The following is a 20,325-nucleotide window of genomic DNA, read 5'->3' as shown; positions in this document are numbered from 1 at the left end:
TTTAGAAATGTGGTCAAGTTCTGAGGAATAAAGGATTTCCCTCCCAACTTTAATATGCATATAACTCAACTAAGGATCTTTGAAAATGTAGTTAAATTTAAAGATTTTATGCATACAAGAACTGGGGTACAGGCCAGAGGTGTGGGGAGTGTGTGTGTGTGTGTGTGTGTGTGTGTGAGAGAGAGAGAGAGAGAGAGAGAGAGAGAGAGAGAGAGGATTCACCAGAGACAGTGGGGAACAGAACAGGCAGACTGACTGAAATACACTGCTGAGGGGAGCAGAGGGAGAGACAGGAGAGGCCTGCCTCGCCATGTGGGTTTCTCCCTGGCCGGCCGGGGATTGAACTTGTGCTGCAGAGGCTGTAGATAGCCTCACAGTACTGTGCTTACGCCCTTGTGCCACCAGGGAGGCCCAGTAGTTAAATTTATTAATTCTTACCTGGGGCCTAAGATGTTCATGATAGTGGTACCTTGGCCACTACCATCTCTGAGCTGCATTATGTCAGCAGCCTAATTGGGCCTCCAGTTTCTGCTCTTGGCCCACCTCCCTCTTACTTGCAATATGTACTCCCCAAATATTGCTCATAGAACAGCAAGATTTAAAACAGGTGGTTCGTGTCCTTTCTCAGCTCAAAATATGCATGCAAGGACTTCCCCATTTCACTCAGAAATCAGAGTGGCCTGTTAAGACTGACCCTCTTTGCCTCTGGCCTACCTCCTACTCTCTGCTTTAGACACTGTGACCACCTTGTTGTTCCCTGAGGCTACCACACACACACTCCCACCTCAGATTCTGGCACTTGATGTTCCCAATACCTGGAAAATTCTTCCTCCAAGATAAATGCTTAACCTTCTTCCTCATTTCTTTCAGACTTAGCTGAAATGTAAGGTTTTTCCTGACAACCCGGTTTTGTGTTTTTCCTCCACCACATCACTATTTCAAGAGAATTTACTTGTCTTCTTCCTACTTAAGATGCAAATGCCATGCAGACAGACACCAAAGTGTGTGATCACAATCCCTAGCACTGGAGTTTCTAACCCATAGTAAGGTGCTCAATCAACATTTGAATAGATAACATACTTTGCAGGAATGCCTTGAGACAGAAGGCTGCTGTTGTTTCTTCAGGCTCCCTCAGGACGCCCGGTTGCCAGCTTTACTCATTTTATTCCCCAGTGAACTGAGGATTTGGTAGAATCCTCTTCTAAATCCCTTTATTCATGGGCTTTAAATGATGAATTGGTTATTTACTCTTGTCATACAACATTATGTTGCTGAATTTCCCACCGACTGTATTCCTTTTACTGTATTTCCTTCCATCCCTTGGTTTCTAATTTTCAGTTCCCTGCCCAACCCACACCCACCCTGCTCCTAGGTGCATTACAAAGCCGGAATCACTCCCTTGGAGCAAAAAGGGAAATTTTGGTTTGATATTTCATCGAACATTCTCTTAAAAAGTTTCATGGCAATCTAAAATAAAGGAAAGCAAGTATAATCTGCTCCTATTTCAGGCCCACTGGCTAATGCCATCTTGAGGTAGCTCCACATCATTCTCAACACGGGCCCGGAGTTTGAAGACTTTGGAAAGCCACCACCCATCTTGCTCATTTCCTAAGCGCTCTTCAGCCCTCCTAGGTTACTGGGGGATTGTCTTGTGGGGAAAGTGGCGAGCTGCCTTTTTTTTTTTTCCACTGTTGGGGTGTGGGAGTTTGCCTGCTCTGCATACAGAAGAAATTCTAGAAGTCGGGGGTGCACCCCCCACCCCACCCACACTCACTCGCGGAAACCTTTGCCCTCCCCCGCCCCCCCCCAGCCCCCCCGAAATAAGGGTTCTTCACCGGGCAGTTGCCAGATTCAGATTCAGCTGCTTGACACCTATTGTCCCCGCGCGGACGTCAAGCGAGCTGCCAGAAGGACCCTCGCGCCGCCGTCTCTCCAAACCCGAGGGGCCGCTCCGGCAGCCTCCCCGGGGCGGCCCCGACCAGCGCGGAGCGGCCGCCCCCCACCTCGGGCCCGGGCCGGGGCGGCGTGCGCGGCGGCCGGGCGCGGCCTTCCCCGCAGGCGTTCGCGCCGGGCAGCCCGAGCGGCCGCGAAGGCCCCCGCCCGCGGCTTCTCCGCCCCCTCCGCCCCAGAGGGCCGGCTCGCTAAGTCCCTCCCGCGCCCGGCTCTCCGCCTCACTAGCAGCGGCTCGCGGTGCAGCGGGGACAGGGCGAAGCGGCCTGCGCCCACGGAGCGCACGACTCTGCCCGGAACGCAGCGCCCCCCGCGCCCCCCCAGCCGCCCGCTCGGGATCTTCAGCAGCCTCCGCGCGCGCACGGTGAGCGCCACGCCGGCCCGAGGCGCCGCCGGGGAAGAGGGCCGCTGCCCGAGTGTCCTCTGCCTCCCGACCGCCTGGACCTTCCCGAGGGGCTCGTCCCCCCCAGTCTCCCCTCCCCCCGGGCCACCCCTCCCCGTGCCCTGCTCCCCCCTCCTCGGCCTCCCGGCGCGACCTCTCGCCTCCCTCCCGGCCGCGGAAGGAGACGCGCGCCGGCTCCCCGGGCGGGGACCGTTGCTCTGGCCGTTGGCGGCCGGCGCGGCGAGGCCCCGCCCCCGGCGCGAGCCTCGGTGCCCCCGGGGCGGGTAGGCCGAGCCGGTGGCCGGCGCGGGGGAGGGGCGGGGGGCGGGGCGAGGCCGGCCGGGCGCCCCGCTGGCGGGTCGCGCGCGCGCGCGCGCCCGCGGTCCCTTCCTGCCCTCGCGGCGCGCGCCGGGCCGCGTCCCCACCCCACCCCCACCCCCACCCCCACCGGCTCGCGCAGGCTCCCGCCGGCTGCGCGTTTTGTCCCGCGTCTCGCCCCGTCCGCCGCCTGACTCGCCGCTCTCGTCCTTCCTCCCGCTTTTTCTTCTCCCCTCTCGCGGTCTCAAGATGCCCTCGGCCACCAGCCACAGCGGCAGCGGCAGCAAGTCATCGGGGCCGCCACCCCCGTCGGGGGCCTCCGGCGGCGAGGCGGCGGCGGCGGGGGCCGGGGCCGCGGCTCCTGCCTCTCAGCACCCGGCGACCGGCACCGGCGCTGTCCAGACGGAGGCCATGAAGCAGATTCTCGGGGTGATCGACAAGAAACTTCGGAACCTGGAGAAGAAAAAGGTGCCCGGAGTTGGCGGGGAAGTGGGGGGGGGGGCCCGAGGGGACTCTGACCCTTGCTTGCAGCCTCGCTCTCCCGATGGCTGCCGCTGTTCCTTCCGCCCAGCCCTGCCCCCCACGCCCGGTCGCCACGGCAAACGGGAGCTCAGTGCCCAGAAAATGGGCCCCTAGGGGAGGTGCTTGTCACCTGACGCGGACGCGGCGCCGTCCCCCGGGCCTCTGTGACTCTCCTCCTGCGGGGGTCAGGCTGCTGGCCTTGGGGAGTGGGGCGTTAGGAAGGGAGGCCTAGCCTGTCCCCAGAGTTGACTGGCCGCTGCCCTTTTCTCCGTGAGCAAAGCCCGATTTCTTCGGCCAGCGCCCGCGGGGAGCAGCGATGAAGTCCGGATATGGGGGGGGGGCTCAGGGCTCAACTGACGGCCTCGTGGAGTTGGGGCGGCCTACGTCCTATAGCCCTGGGGTTTGCCTGCTCCGTTATCATAACGTCCTGGAGTTCTCTTCAGTGTCCCCTCTTCTCCCTTGGGAGAGAAGTGTATTTAGGATCTTAAACCGGAATGGCTTCTCCATCGTGTGTCTCTTTTGGGCAGGTCTTCGCTCTGCTACCCTCCGCCCCAGCTGATGGGCTCCCCTACATTTCCTTCTTTGTTTCAATTGTCTAGGTGCCCCCCCTGAGCCTCACGTTTAGCTCGATCCCAAGATTTTCTGCAGCGGCTTTTTGACCTTAAGGAACTCTAAAGAGGAGTGAGAGGGAGACTGCCAGGATCGAGATCGTTGTGGGGGGTGGGTCCCGGTTAGACTGGGGGCATCGCTAGGTCTCGCTGCACATGGAGAGAGCGTCTAACATGGCGGCGGCTGCGGGGAGAGGGAAGCGCTTTACAGGAGCTGCATTGTGAGCACAAAGCGAAAGCAGAGGGGGAGGGCAGAGACCAGGCAGCCGCCCCGACTGGCCTCCCTCGCCCCCTCCCCCCCCCAAAATCGAGCCACACCCACAATTTTTTAGATTCAATGTTTAGCCGTTCTAGGTCACTCAGAGGTTTATCTTCAAGTCAGCCTTTTTTGTCTTCAGCACACAAGACAGTGTACAAATTCATGTCACAGGGAGAGGGAGAGAGAGAGAGTGTGTGTGTGTGTGTGTGTGTGTGTGTGTGTGTGTAGAAAGGGTTTTGGCAGTGAATAATTCAACTTCCAATAAGGTTGGAGGTGGAAAGGGAGAAACAAAGTACTACCAAAAATGGTGTAATTACATCTGTGAAAATTATGCAAACTTGTTTTTTACCTTAAAAAGAAAAATAACTTCAATAACTGGGGCATGTTTGACTGGTAAAAAGTATTTATTACGTAGTATCTTGAATTTTGAGGAGGTCATTTAAAAGTGTTTATTTAGCCACCCACCTAGTAGTGTTTCCTAAGATGTTGAGATAGTAACTACTTCGCTAAAATTTGGGCTGTGGGCAATAACTTTGAGAAAACTAACAATATTTATGCCATAACTATTTTAATCGTTTAGTGATTTTTGCATCTTGGGAGAGGTTTAAAAGATAAGCCTTAAAGATACTTCTTTCTCATCTTCTATATTGAAAGTTAGGAATTTTACTAGAATTTCATGGATTGTGAAATTGAGAGATGTACTAATGGTGGATTTCTAGTTTGCACTGATCCTTAAAATAAAACAAATGGGTTTTATTTTAAATGATTGAAATAATGCATTTAACAGTATCAAATAAACAAAAGTAATTGTAATTGTAAAGTGGCTGCATACAAACATGTGCTAGAAAAAGCATGCCTAGGGCCAGTTTTCTCTAAGTCCACCAACTAATTTGGGTTTTTAATGCCCGAAATAAAATTGAGACTTATCTTTTTAAGGCCTCTTCCTGCAATAAACAGTCTTATCAATCTGTTTGGTTTGGTTTTCACAATTCTTAGGAAATCTGTTTTCTTCTTGGAGACAGGAGATAAGTATTGATGGTGTAATATTTTAATTACAGGTGTTTTAACATACATTTCAGTGATAGATAATTCTTCAAAGGCATTAATGTAAAATCAGGCACCAGTTAGTAGCCAACTTCATTGTTAGGTGACTGATAGAAGATCTAGTGTTCAAGTGTATCTGAAAAAAATGAAGTTTATATACATGAGAATCTGAACCATGACTGGTCACAATTGGAGTGTATAGGTTTATGTTACTATACATTGCTTACTCCCCTGCCCCTTCAATTATAGAGCAGAAAGTAGTTATTACAGAAATTATAAAGTAGGCTAGTAAGTGAAAAATTTCCTTGTAAAGAGACATAAACTACACAAAGTAACAAATATATTCAGATTGTTTTCCTTGTTTTTGGAAGGTCACATTATACATGAATAATTAAAAGGTCAGATTACAGTTAAGTGAGGCTTTTTGATAATAAAGAAATAGTTGGCAGTACTGATGTGACTTAATTATTATTAAAACTACATTTTACTTGAGGAACTTGAGGCATTTAGATTTCCTCCTAATTTAAGCATATCTGGTTTCTAATTTAAATTTATTTTTTTCTGCAGATGATTTGCTGTATGAAAGGATTTAACTGATTGATTTTTCAGTAGCGAGTGAGCATTTTTACTACACCTAAAGTAGGCTATCTATCGAATTTCTTTTTACTTTAGTCCACTTAGCAACTTATGTTTTGAGCTGTATTTTAGTCTTGACCTATTCATATTGTAGCCTTTTGGAACAAAATATCTTTTCCCATGGATTCTAAAGTCAAGTTTCCTTGACCAAAATTACTGCTAGGTATGTAGTGTCACTTCTCTTAAGGCATAGAGAATGAAGTAATTTTATTGTGCTTCATTTAGAAAACAGTTTGTTAATTTTCTCATAAGTCTAGCCACTAGAGGAAAACTAAGTATCTGTTCACTGAGAATGCATGCTTAATGTTGATGAAATATGATCTTATGTAATACAACTAAATGTTGCCTGGTAGTTTCTGATATTTGGGCTTATAAAGACTACATGTGTTCTTAGCAAATAGAAGAAATGCAGGTGTAATAAAAAGGAATAAAGTGTAAAAGTCCATGTACAAGTCTTTGAACTGATTAAAGTATGGTATTGAATTGAGAGATTACCTGCTTCACGCTAGGTTCATGGGCTTAGAACTTGGCCCTAGGCTATGCAAAATATTTTGAAACCAAGTCTTAGTTTTAACTGGAGAGCTCATTTAATATGGCAACATGTAATCAGTTTTGGTGAGATTAAAGGGTGTTTTAATAGATGACATTTAAAATTGTTGCATTTTTTCTCTAAACATGATGGTTTTTAGATACAAATGACTTTGTCAGGTAAAAGATTAACCAGTATTCTCTTGCAGAAGAGCTTGACAGCTTTGTATACCAAATAGGTGACCAGAAGTGATAGTCAAAGTATTGTTTTTCAAACTGTTCCCTGAAGACTTTTGAATTTCTATCTTTGCAGTTAATATGAAAAGGATGCTACTGTTTGTTAGAGTCTAGTATTTCTTTCCAGAGCATTGCAGTGGTACCTCTACTTAGAATTTTCTATGCAACTATTGTACTGGGATTTCTTTGTTAAGTATTTTCAAATAAAAGCATTCTTCTCTGTTTTATAAGGGAAATCTTGTCTTTGGGCTAACATCTGAAGTTTTTTCCTGACAGTTAACATCTCTGATGTGTCAGCGTCTCCACTGTTTGCATGAACTATTCCTCTGCAATGCAGAGGGCTAGATTACTTTGTTTTGCATTCACCTTGCACAGAAAAAAAATTCTAATGTTTAATTTATTTCCCTCTGCCTCCTTGGGGGGGGGTGAGTTTGTGGGGGGGGTGTGAGTAGGAAAAGAGAGGGAGGGAGGAAGACTGGGAAGTATTTAAAATTTGAATTTCAAATGATAAAACTGTGAATTCCTTCATGATGATATAGGTACCTCTTTCTTTTTCTGGGGTAAGAGTGGAGAATTCTAAGTATTATAATAAGAATGGAGTGTTTTAACCTGGTCACATTATTTTACTATAGGTTATTTCCATGTGGAAAATAATTTGTATGAGGATACATTTTGGGTGACTTAAGAGATTAAGTATATAGTTTCCTGTAAGTTTGTGTAATTAATTTCTTAATTTACATTTAGGGCTAGATGATTAATATTGTTTCATCTTTCAAAAAAAATACTTGCAAAAGGGTCAACTTTGAACACTGCCTTAATTTATTCCCATTCTGTTAGAGAAACTAAGATTTTTAATGATAATGGGCTTATGTAAAATGACCCATGTTGGGAAGGGTGAATTCCAAGGTGGCTTGTGATGTTTTGTGTGGGTAAATTAGAATTTGTATAAATGTGCTGCAACATGAGTGTAATTTTTCATGTTTAAACTGATCTTGTAAAGTCTTTTACTTCCAATCCTTACTTTTAGAGTTCCTCTGTTTTAAAAAGCTGAATGCAAAAGAAAAAAGTTTCCATTTCTTTATGTTAGATCTTTATTAATGTCTCATTAAATTCATGTTTGTAGGCTGTCCAGGGAATGGGGACCTGAGAATAGCAGTAAAGGTAAAGTCCAATTGTGTCTGGTATCATTAGGATATCCATATTGTTGTAATGAAATGAACTTTCAAAGTTTAAACTGAAGTCTCTGCTTAGATAAGCCCCAGGTACACATTTGCCAGCTTGGTATGTTCTAAGCAGAAAAAATAGGGAAAAGCACTATGGTATTATGGTAGAGAAGAGTGGGAGGTGTGTCAAGCTTTCCATCTTAATTGTATTCTTAAGCTTTTGGATTTTAGTAAACAGTTCCTTTTTCTAATTAGTCTGTATATTGGTGTGTATGCATATAGTACAGAAGAATGAGGAGTAGCAGAAGAGTAATAGAATCAAAACTACAATTGTAAATTGCCTGGTTTTTGTTCATTTCTTTATTTCTCCTGCTTGCTGTGCTAGTGCTTTTGTTGGGTAGAATATAAATGCAAAAATAGATGAACAAATCTTTACTGGGTAGAGTTCAGTGTTCTTATTTCTTGAGGAAAGGGGAAGGTGTCCTTCTTGATCATGCTCAACTAAAGTAGTCTAACTTCCTGTACTGCCTATTGTCACTACACTTCCTTGACATTTTTATGTTGCCTTATGTTTTTACCTTATGTGTTTTTTCTGAACAGGTAGTAAGGCTGTTAATAACATCACACATGCCTTGCACATATAATACATACTTTCACACTAACTACATGTTTGCTAGTTTGACTCAGTGATTACATAGAAATAGCTGTAGCTTCACCAACAAAACCCTGTTGAATGAGCCATGAGAGGGAAAATGCTTTTTACACAGAGCAATTTAGTTACAGTATTTTATTGAAATAGGATTTTTCCTGATGTATTTTATTTATTTATTTATTTTTTTTAAGATTTATTTATTTATTTATACAAGCACTGGGTACAGTCAGAAGCGTGGGAGGGTGAGAGAATTCACCAGAGCCAGAGCGGGGAGCAGAGCAGGCAGAAGGACCGAAGTACACTGCTGAGGGGAGCAGCGGGTGGCAGGAAGAGGTCTGCGCGCCATGTGGGACCCTCCTCTGGTGGCCGGGGAGCAGCCGGGGATCGAACCGGAGCTGCAGAGGCTGAGGGCAGCTTCGCAACCCAGCGATCAACCGCTGCGCCACCGGGGAGGCCCTATTTTTATTTATTTTTAAATGGAAGTGATAAGTAGGCAAATTTGTTTTTAAAAATATTTTGAGTCATTGATAACCTATCATATTGGCAGAATATTCTTTAAAATCTTAGTGTAGTGTGAACAAGATTTGTGAACAGTCTTCAGAAGGCATGTGTAGATGATTCTTGGATTTTGAACTATTGTAAATCGTTAGAAATTTTATTATATTGCCCTTAAATACTATTATGCAAATAGAAAAGACTCAAGTACACTTTAGCCTTAAGAAAAAGCCCAGCCCTTTGGTATCCATTTTATTTTTTTTTATTATTTTTTTTTTTAATAGAGGCATGTTTATTTATTTATTTATTTATTTGTTTGTTTGTTTTTGTTTATACATGCACTGGGTACAGTCAGAAGTGCGGGAGGGTGAGAGAATTCATCAGAGCCAGAGCGGGGAGCAGAGCAGGCAGAAGGACCGAAGTACACTGCTGAGGGGAGCAGCGGGCGGCAGGAGAGGTCTGCGCGCCATGTGGGACCCTCGCTGGTGGCCGGGGAGCAGCCGGGGATCGAACCGGCGCCGCAGAGGCCGCGGGCAGCTTCGCAACCCAGTGCTCAACCGCTGCACCACCGGGGAGGCCCCTTGGTATCCATTTTAAATGAACCTACAGTTCACATCTTTTTACACTGAACTCAAAAGGAATGTGTAAATTGTTCATTTATACCAATTTCATCCTAATCTGGAAAGCTAATAATTCAGCAGACACCTGTTAAGAGTATCAGTGATCATTTGTTTTTCAAATGCACAATCTTTAGATTTTAAGACTAATTCAATGTAGGTGATGCTGGACCCCTTTAACATTATATTTTTATTTTCCTGCTAGCTTCAGGAACTTCTGTTAATTCATATACCTGCACAGTTAGGAGTCTGTTAATTCATATACCTGTTATGTTAATTCATATACCTGCACACAAGGAATCCGGGGATTTTATAGGACTGTCTTTTATTCCTTGCCTCCCCCGGCCCCCCCCACAGAAGTTGTCAGATTAGACTCCAGGTTACTTACCTACTTGAAAAGTTAACTTACAGTGGGACCTTGGATCACATTTAATTTAGCTTCCTTCTGCCGTTCTAGTGTTCAGGAATTATGCTTTATTTTTCAGGTGTTCATTCAGTGTCTACATTAGTCTACTAAGACCTGGTAGAATACTCATTTCTCTTTTTATTTTTGGACAACTCTTAATGTTTGTTACCACCTACCCTCACCACTATTATAAATCACCCCCCCCCCAACAATTTAGACTCCTACATGAGAATGCAGGATTTAAATGCTTTTCTAGCATTTAAAGATATCTGTTAACAGATTATGCTATAATAGTCTATTTAAAAAATTGAGGAACCACTTGTTTCTTACTATCCTTTATCTTGTGAATTTTGCTAGCAATTCTCAATTGAATGGTGAAGGGTGAATAGGAGACAGGGTCAGCTGCCTACTACTATGTGGGCAAAGTCAGAATTGCTGTTTCTAGGTGAAGAAATGTAGAGATTGGGGACTTGAAAAAATACTTTAGAAAGACCACTGAAGATGATAAGTTGAGAGGAAAAGATAACCTTAGTGTTTTGTTTTTTAATTTGTCTTTCTACAGGTTTTTTAACCCTTTGCACTCCGAACCATTCTGGACATTGGCTGCCAATGTCCCCTGAGAGGGGACAGCAGAGTGCAAAGGGTTAAGTACAGTAGAAGTCATTTATTTGGTCAGGAGTCATAAAGTATAACTATGTTACAGCTACTTTTGTTACTTAGGCCTTATTACTATTATTTTTTAAAGGGCCTCTTTATTAACCTTTGCACAAATTACTAAATTGATGTCCATCACATAGTATCAACTATTGTAGGTAACAAATGGGAGATAAAATGGGTCTGCGCTGTCCTTATTGGGGTAATGATTTCTCAGTACCACATGACTATAGTCCTTTGACGACTCTTTCTATTGCGAAGTATGGTATTCACCAAGTACTCTTAACTTATGAAGTTTTGGCTAAAAATACAAGTTTTTTTTTTTTTTTTTAATAGAGGCATGCTTTATTTATTTATTTATTTTATTTGTTTGTTTGTTTTGTTTATACATGCACTGGGTACAGTCAGAAGCGTGGGAGGGTGAGAGAATTCACCAGAGCCAGAGCGGGGAGCAGAGCAGGCAGAAGGACCGAAGTACACTGCTGAGGGGAGCAGCGGGCGGCAGGAGAGGTCTGCGGGCCATGTGGGACCCTCCTCCGGAGGCCGGGGAGCAGCCGGGGATCAAACCGGCACCACAGAGGCTGCGGGCAGCTTCGCAACCCAGCGCTCAACCGCTGCGCCACCAGGGAGGCCCCTAAAAATACAAGTTTTAATAAGAGCATCACTTATGAATGGATTGTAGTGACCCTTCAGTATTTAAACCTTGCCTGGCTGCTGTGCAAATAGATTAAATATATAAGTTAGTCTAGAAAATGCCTATTAAATAGGTTTTTTGAGTTGCTTAAAAGTCAGTGTTTAAGCAACCTATTTCCAAATTGAGGCAACCATATAATGGTTTCTCAGGCCACATTTGTATCAGTTGATTTAGAATAATTTCTTATTTCTGTCTTCTACTGGACTTAATATTACAAAGGAATTGTACTGTCTTTGGCCCGGGTGAGTGTTTCTCAAACTTAAGCACACATCAGGATCACTCAGAGAGTTTGGTACAACAAATTTGATGGTTCCCACCTTCAGAATTTCTGATTGAGTAGTATGGGGTGTAGTGCCTGAAAATCTGCATTCCTGTAAAGTTAGATAAAGGTGACTTTATCTTTCAGTGTCTCAAACTTAAAACACAAATGGCCAATAAAAAGGAGGTCACATCAAATTCCTAAAATATGCTCATATATGCAAATAATATGAAAGATTTTTAGAAAATGTTTATGCTGATGTTTATGGTTTGGGGATCATACTTTGAGAACCACTGACCTAAGCTTAACACAGCATCTTAACACAGCTATGTAGACATTAGTTAAGTTTTGATGTTTCCTCAAATGAGGACTGTTCCACAGCAACTTATACCAGATTCAGCATATTGCTTTGCGGAAGCTTGTGTAAGGATAGGGGAGAGTTATTAACAGTAGTGTAGAAAGTTAACTATAGAGGAATAAATGTAATGGCTGTGATGAAATATTTGTTTTATTTGTTATAGTTAGAAAATGTTTTACAAAGACCTATAGTAATTCATTTGATTATGTATTTTTAAAGATTTATTTATTTATGCATACAAGAGCTGGGGAACAAGCCAGAGATGCCGGGGGTGAGAGGATTCACCAGAGACAGAGTGGGGAGCTGAGGACAGGCAAATGTACTGAAACACGCTGCTGAGGGGAGCAGCTGGTGAGACAGGAGAGGTCTGCTGCACCATGTGGGTTAGCTCCCTGGCCAGGGATCGAACTCGTGCTGCAGTGGCTGCGGATAGCTTCATAGGTTGCATCTTAACCCCTTGCGCCATTAGGGAGGGTTCTGATTCTATTTTTTGATTGGGTTTCTGTAGATGCATTCATTCAACTTAACAGGCATAAGGAACTGTCCTCTTTTTTTTTTTTTTTCTTTTTCCCGTATATATTGTTTTAGTTATTGATGAGTAACAGATTGTTCCAATACTTTCGTTATGTCCACCTATTTTGCCTGTCATGGATTAGGACAGGGCACACATTGGTGATATCTACTTGATTGGGAAGATTAAGGCTTGTTTACCCACACATCTGAAGCCCAGACTAGAGATGACTCTCAGTACTTCGTGGTTGACTAGAATTCTGATAGACCTCTTTATGATTTGGCTTCCTTGCAGCATGGCAACCTCAGGTTTATTGCACTCTTAAATGATGGTTCAGGGCTCTAAACAAAGTGTTTTTAGTCATCAACAAACAGGCCAGAGATGTATTACATTTATAACTCAGCAGTGGAAATCATACAGTATCACTTCCACTGCATTATATTGGTTGAAGCTCACAATGGAGGGGATTTGGACTGGTTTTCTTTTGGGGAATGCAAAGGTAACATTGCATGTGTGGGACTGCAGATACAGAGCCATCATTGGAAAATGTAATCTACCATAGATCTCTAAGTAGGTTGAGCACTAAGTGTGCTACTGTAGAAAATTGGAGCTTTTGTACTATAATTTGTTTGATACTCAAGATTATTATTGGTAAAAATCCTGACAATATTCTGAAGTCTGTCAATCTTGACATTTTTATATAGAACATGACATTTTCTTGTTTTTATCATGCCTACTGTGCTCACTGCAGATTATGTAGATAAAGCAAAAAAGAGTTCCACCTGTACTTATGCCATTCAGGTACCATTTTAACATTAAAAATATTTTCATATTTGTATATACAAATAGTTATTAAGAATTTGATTTGAGCTGTGTTTTGATTTTAGACATAAAATTATAGACAGTTATATTTTAGACATAAAAGACATTAAATGATAAAGTTAAGCTAGATATATAACCTTATGAGGGCTGTATGGTAAATTCATTATACAGTAATTTGTAATTCAGCAACAATTGCTTGAAAAGTGTATCATACCGTAAAAAGGAAAGCAGTTTTTCTTTTTTTTGTCTAGTAACTAATTCATAATTTTAACTATATTAACATTAAATCTCAGACCATTCTAGAAAATTTGTGATTGCTATTTGTGTATTTCTGAGTAATTCTAACTATAATGCTGTTAAATTCTTAAGTTATTAAAATCATTTAGTTTTTTATTTCTTAAAAGAAGTCTGTCCTTTTATTTATTTATTTTTTTTAGAGGCATGTTTTATTTATTTATTTTATTTGTTTGTTTATACATGCACTGGGTACAGTCAGAAGCGTGGGAGGGTGAGAGAATTCACCAGAGCCAGAGCAGGGAGCAGAGCAGGCAGAAGGACTGAAGCACACTGCTGAGGGGAGCAGCGGGCGGCAGGAGAGTTCTGCGCGCCATGTGGGAGCAGGCGGGGATCGAACCGGCACCGCAGAGGCCGCGGGCAGCTTCGCAACCCAGCGCTCAACCGCTGCGCCACCGGGGAGGCCCGAAGTCTGTCCTTTTAAAAAAGTGAATGAACTGTGGTGATTTTCAGAGGTTTCTGAGGCAGTTAAGCATATATTTTGTAACTGGGGTTATGCCATATCAATGTAAAAACTTGACTTTTTAACCAATAGACTTGAATTTTCTGTTTGCCCTAGAGGCTTCTTGACTGTGAATTAGTTCACTTAAAAATAAAATTGGATACTTGCATTTGCCTTTAATGCTTACTTTGGTTTTATTTATCCCCGGTATAACTAAGGAATTGTTACAGGGTTTTAAATGAGGGTGAAATGGTTATGTGAATTGACTGACGTTTCAAGTTCAAAGAAAATGGATCATTTGACCTACAACAACTTACAAGTATTGTTTTTAAACTTGTTTCTGTGTCTCTGAATGTTTTTTTTAATGCTTCTCTCCCCCACCCATTAGTTTAGGTTTCTGCTTATTCCCTATTCTTGGACCCTTAAATCAGTAACTTTATTTGTGACTGCTGCATTACCTGAATATTGTTTCTTTTCTTTCTTTCTTTTTTTTTTTTTTGTGAATATCTTATCTAATGTTATAGCATGGGAAACCTCCACAAAGTTTTCATCTTAGCAAAATGTTGGTTAATTTTCTATCCCTACTTTCACACATTTAATTTCATTTGTGAGACCATAACAGCAAAACTACTAATTAATACACTACCTGTAGGTAATATGAAATGAGGCTCCTAACCATATTGTCACCTTCACCCCAATGGGTTGGAAGCATATGATGATGCCTATCTTTTTTGGAAACCTAAAGAATATACAATGTTGTGTTGTGGTTTTAATACAATATTTGGTATTTTATTCAAGAGACAAATTCATTTTTAGCTTACTATTAAATGAAGTTATTTTATGTATAGAGTTTATGAAAAAGTATTTTCAGGGCAAGGTTTGAAACAAACTTAGAGGAGTTTTTGGGTTTTGTTACTTTAGCTTGGGTAAGTTGGTATGTAATTTAAATATGAACTGTTAACTATTTTTTCCTTTTATGTAGGGTAAACTTGATGATTACCAGGAACGAATGAACAAAGGGGAAAGACTTAATCAAGATCAACTGGTAAAGATGTTGCATTCTCTTAAAGAGTTTATGCTCACAATTTTTAATAAGAAAATTAGTCTTGTGGACTTTTTTGTTATCAGTAGAATTGAGTTCTCTCTTTATACTTTTAGGATGCTGTGTCGAAGTACCAGGAAGTCACAAATAACTTGGAGTTCGCTAAAGAATTACAGAGGAGTTTCATGGCATTAAGTCAAGATGTAAGTAAAAGATAACATATGTCTATGAAATAGTCTAAAGAAGATAGAAACTTTTTTTAATGATTCGATATGTCTGTACATAATTTGCTTATAATGTTTTTCCCCTTTCAAAAAATTGTGTCTGTTTTTATTGAGGTATGTTGTTTTGCAACTCTGTGATTTAGGGGTATATGTTCACACCTCTTTAGATGTATGTTACCACACCATTCTCACCACCAAAGCACCCATAATCCTCTACCATAGCCTACTGGGCCCCCTCCAGCCTTTACTCTCCACCTCTCTTCCCCTTTTGCTAGCCTCAATTCTGTCAGATTTCTAGGGTTTATTTTGGTTTGGTTATATGTGTTTTGTTTCTGTATATTCATATATGAGTAATTCATCCTGTATTTGTCGTTATCTTTCTGACTTATTTCTGCTTAGCCTAATCCTATCCACGTTGCCAAGATTTGTAAGATTCCATCTTTCTGTAGTCAAGTAGTATTCCCCTGTGTATATATACCACATCTTTTTCTACTCGTTTGTTGATGTTTCCAGACTATTTTAAGTAGTGCTGTAATGAATGTAGGAGTGCAGTATCCCTTTGAACTAGTGATTTGATTTCTTTGTCTAGATACCTAGGAGTAGAAATGCTGGATCATAGCGCTGATCTATTTTTAATACTTTGGGTCATTTGTGTACTTTTTTCTATAGGGGCTGGACCAATTTACATTCTCGGCAGTGTTCCAAGGGTTCCCTTTTTCTCTAAATCTTTTGCTAATTCTTGTTTCTGGTCTTTTTGTCATAGGCTCTTCTCATAGGTGTAAGATGGTATCTCGTTGTGATTTTGATTTGCATTTCCTTGATGATAGGTGGTAAAGAACATTTTTTCATATGTTTGTTAGCCATCTTGTATGTCATCTTTAGAGAGATGCGTATTTAGTCCTCTTACCCCTTTTTGATTGGTTTCTTTGGGTTTTAGTCTTTGCATTACCGTTGTTCATCTCTCTGCAAGGTGAACTGTTTGGTTCAATTATATCTAAGATGCTTTCCAATTTTGAAAAGTTGAATGTGACATCTGAAAGATGTCTTTAAAGAACTGAGTTTCGGGCCTCCCCGGTGGCGCAGCGGTTGAGCGCTGGGTTGCGAAGCTGCCCGCGGTCTCTGCAGCGCTGGTTCAATCCCCGGCTGTTCCCTGGCCACCGGAGGAGGGTCCCACATGGCGCGCAGACCTCTCCTGCCGCCCGCTGCTCCCCTCGGCAGTGTACTTCGGTCCTTCTGCCTGCTCTGCTCCCCGCTCTGGCTCTGGTGAATTCTCTCACCCTCCCGTGCTTCTGACTGTACCTAGTGCTTGTGTAAATAAATAAAAATAAATCTTTAAAAAAAAAAAAAAGAACTGAGTTTCACATACAACAAACGCGTATAGTAGTTCCTTAACATCTTACCAGTTTAAAGAACTAGCTGTGCAAATTTATATAGATACGGTAGGTGTTTTTCATATGTCCCTTTATGCCTTTGACCATCTTAGAATTTCATTTTCAGAAGAGAGTCTTAATGTAATTGGTAACCACTCTCTTCATAAGGGCTCTCTCTCTCTCTCTCTCAAGATTTATTTATTTATGCATGTAAGAACTGGGGTACAGGCCAGAGGTGTGTGTTGTGGGGTGGGGGGTGAAAGGATTCATCAGGGATAGTGAGGAACAGAACAGGCAGATTGATTGAAATACACTGCTGAGGGGAGCAGCGGGTGAGTCAGGAGAGGTCTGCTGCACCATGTTGGTAGCTCTCTGGCCGGGGATCGAACTCATGCTGTAGAGGCTGTGGCTAGCTTCATAGGTTGTGTCTTAACCACTTGTGCTACCAGGGAGGCCCTTCATAAGGGATCTTAATGGATGTTGCAGACTGATAACCTTTCCTCTTGATACCACAAAGTAATGTTTTCTCATACATTTTACGATATGGCAGAAGTCTTTGGGACCAGAACAAAAATTAAAATACAAGCAAAGTCAAATTATTCTTGATAGTTGAGAACAAAACATTAATATTCTTTTTTTTTTAAGATTTATTTATTCATGCATACAAGAACCGGGGTACAGGCCAGATGCGTGGGAGGGTGAGAGGATACACCAGAGACAGAGTGGGGAACAGAACAGGCAGACTGATGAAATACACTGCTGAGGGGAGCAGCGGGTGAGACAGGAGAGGTCTGCTGCACCATGTGGGATTCTCGCCCTTCGGCTGGGATGGAACCCACACTGCAGAGGCTGCAGACAGCTTCATAGCATTGTGACATATAAAGTTGCCTCTGATAAGGTGAGATGAATAAGCAACACAATTTATTCTGGGATGAAAGACAAGTATACAGAGATTAAAAACTGATTCTGGAACCAGATTGTCTGGTTGAATCTGATTCTTCCACTTTAATAGTATATGACTTTGGGTGAGTTCCTTAACGTCTCTGTTCCTTGTCAGTCGGATTTCCGGAGAAACAGAACCAGAGGATAGAGAAGGATGAGAGAGGAAGGAAAGGCTATCTGTCACACTGTTTTATTTTTCTAATCTGTAAAATGGCGGTAATAGTAGTACCCACTTCATCATAGAATTTTACTTAAAACAGTGTTTGACACATAACGGACATGTATGCACTTAACATTATTGTTACTTATAAAATTTGAAATACAGTGGAAAATGCTGATGATATCCCTCAAAGCAAACATAAAGGAAACTTAATTTTGGGTCCAAGTAGAGATTTGTTCCCATTTAGCTTCTTAGATTAGAGCCTCGGGCTTAATGAACCATACCATGTTCTAGTTGTATTTTTTTTTTTTTTTTTTGAGAAATTTGGGTCATAGCAGTAGGATTGATATATAATTTGATATTGAGTCTGTTTCTGAAGCTACTGTCTCATTTTGTAACTTCAAATATATCCTCTGCTTCAGTTTCAATACTGGGTTTTTCTGGGAACGTTTTATTGGGCCTTTATGAGGTGAGAAGAAAAAGAAAACACTTGTGATTTGAAAAGACTGATGTTTCTTTGACATCCCCCTCCACCCCCCCAAAAAAGCTAATGCTAACATGAGGAGAGGAATATGTGAGTTTCGCTGATGTTCTTTCAGTGTCCCTAGGGAAGAAAAAGTATTAGAAGGAAAAGAACAGTAGGAAAAATACGTTCATACAGTCATACCTTTGTCTGTCTTGTCTGACTCCTTTTTTTTCTTTGCTAGCTTCCCTTGTAAAAACAAAGCAGTTTTTGGCCACTATTTTCAATATCTTGGGATGTCTTATAATAGCAGCAGTGGATGGTTTGGGGTGAAGAGCCACCGGTGGGTTTGGTATCTCCTTGTGAATCAGTAGTAGATATTTAACATTAGAACTTTGGATCGTTTTTCCATGTAGGAGACAGATACAAGTAAGATTTTCTTATTGTTGGATTTTTTTCTGACTCAGCTTTAATAAAAATTTTTGATTTTTATTGTGGAAAATCTGAAAACTAAAGAATTTAATGAACTCCCATGTACCCAAACCCAACTGTAGTTAACTCATGGAAAGTCCTTTCATATATACTCATATCTATTCTTGCTTCCCTGTCTGCTAAAATATTTTGAAGTAAATCCCAAATGTATGTTTCATCAGCAACATTTTAGTAGTGTAATATCTCCTAGGGAAGAATGTGGTTTGAATTTCTAAAAATTGCTTACAGAACATAATGTTTGAAACTCTTTGTAAGTTGGGAATCATCCTTTTGTTTATTGGAATCACATCTGACTCATTAAGCAAAATAAGTATTACATTACACCTGAAATTGATAAAAAGAATTTGTAAAGTTTCTCTGTGCTGTATTTATTCTTACGCAGATTCAGAAAACGATAAAGAAAACAGCACGTCGAGAGCAGCTTATGAGAGAGGAAGCTGAACAGAAACGTTTAAAAACTGTACTTGAATTGCAATATGTACTGGACAAATTGGGAGATGATGAAGTGCGAACTGACCTGAAACAAGGTTTGAATGGAGTGCCAATACTGTCTGAAGAGGAGTTGTCATTGTTGGATGAATTCTACAAATTAGCAGACCCTGAACGAGACATGAGCTTGAGGTACAGTGATATTTGATGATAGAAACTTCTAAATGTAATGGACAACTGAAAGGTGATTAAATTTGCTATTTTATTTTTTTTACAAGGTTAAATGAGCAGTATGAACATGCCTCCATTCACCTGTGGGACTTGCTGGAAGGGAAAGAAAAGTCTGTATGTGGAACAACCTGTGAGTATCACTGATAACTTTGATTTTATAGCGAAGACTTTTAATTTTTTAGTTTTTAAATTAAAAGTAATGTTAAAGAAATTTCAAACTCGCATAAATAACAATCATCCATTGTTTATTTCGTGTGTGTGTGTGTGTGTGTGTGTATTTTGACATTTGTGTCTGTAAGTTAAAATAGTGTCAACAGCCAAAATATGTAAAGATGAGAGTCCTAACAATATGGTTTTGGATTTAAAAGGTGGATACCAAATTGACTTTTTAGAGATTTTGGTATTAGATTGGAACTGGGTTTTTTCTTTTCCTTATGTCTGAAATTTTGTGCAAATTACTTATTGTGCTTCATATTCTATTCATGGTCATTACTTTGATCTTTCTTTAGTTTTCCTTGGTCTACTACGAATCTGGGCACTACTTTTCTGTACTTTTTAAAAAAAGATTTATTTTATTTATTTATGCATACAAGAGCTGGGGTACAGGCCACAGGTGCAGGGGAGAGAGAAATTCACCAGAGTGGGGAGCAGAACAGTTGGATCTACTGAAATACACTGCTGAGGAGAGAAATGGATGAGACAGGAGAGATCTGCTGTGCCTTGTGGATTAGCACCCTGGCCGGGGAATGAACTTGTGCTACAGTGGCTGAGGATAGCTTCATAGTGCTGAGACTTAGCCCCTTGTGCCACCCGGGAGGTCCCTCATTTGTACTTTAAGAAAGTTAGTATCTAGTTAGTTTTCTGTATATAAGCCCCTTAATCTCAAATATGTAACTGTTGATTTAAAGGTGGGGGGCATCATTTAAGTTTCACTACCTTAGTAAATTAGGAATTGTAGGTTTTAACCCCTTAGTAAATCAGAGTAGATTCTTGTCTACCTAGTTACAAAGTTGATTTAGGAAAGTAGATGTTTGAACATAGTAAGGTACCTTATTTTTAGCTGTTTGCTTAAAAAGGAATTGTATTTTAAGCTTCAATTAGCAGAACTGTATGATGATTTG

General features: G+C 41.6%; 1 protein-coding gene across 2 annotated transcripts in view; it reads left to right on the top strand.

The window, feature by feature from the left end:
• Positions 1-2,079: 2,079 nt before the first annotated feature.
• CAPRIN1 (cell cycle associated protein 1) overlaps positions 2,080-20,325 on the top strand; it is a 36,607-nt gene continuing 18,361 nt past the window's right edge. The window contains exons 1-6 of one of the 2 annotated variants that reach the window (XM_037522480.2): positions 2,080-2,314; positions 2,900-3,118; positions 14,834-14,896; positions 15,010-15,096; positions 18,927-19,165; positions 19,252-19,334. In XM_037522480.2, the coding sequence (XP_037378377.1) occupies positions 2,900-3,118; positions 14,834-14,896; positions 15,010-15,096; positions 18,927-19,165; positions 19,252-19,334 (691 nt within the window). In that variant the 5' untranslated portion in view covers positions 2,080-2,314. Of the gene's footprint in view, positions 2,315-2,899; positions 3,119-7,582; positions 7,646-14,833; positions 14,897-15,009; positions 15,097-18,926; positions 19,166-19,251; positions 19,335-20,325 lie in introns of those variants that run through there. The other variant, XM_054699277.1, reaches the window with a different exon arrangement.

The sequence above is a fragment of the Talpa occidentalis genome, unplaced genomic scaffold (assembly GCF_014898055.3).
Source record: "Talpa occidentalis isolate TD23 unplaced genomic scaffold, MPIMG_talOcc4v2.1 talOcc4.3, whole genome shotgun sequence".
NCBI lineage: Eukaryota > Metazoa > Chordata > Mammalia > Eulipotyphla > Talpidae > Talpa > Talpa occidentalis.
This window is presented reverse-complemented; position numbering and strand designations above follow the sequence as displayed.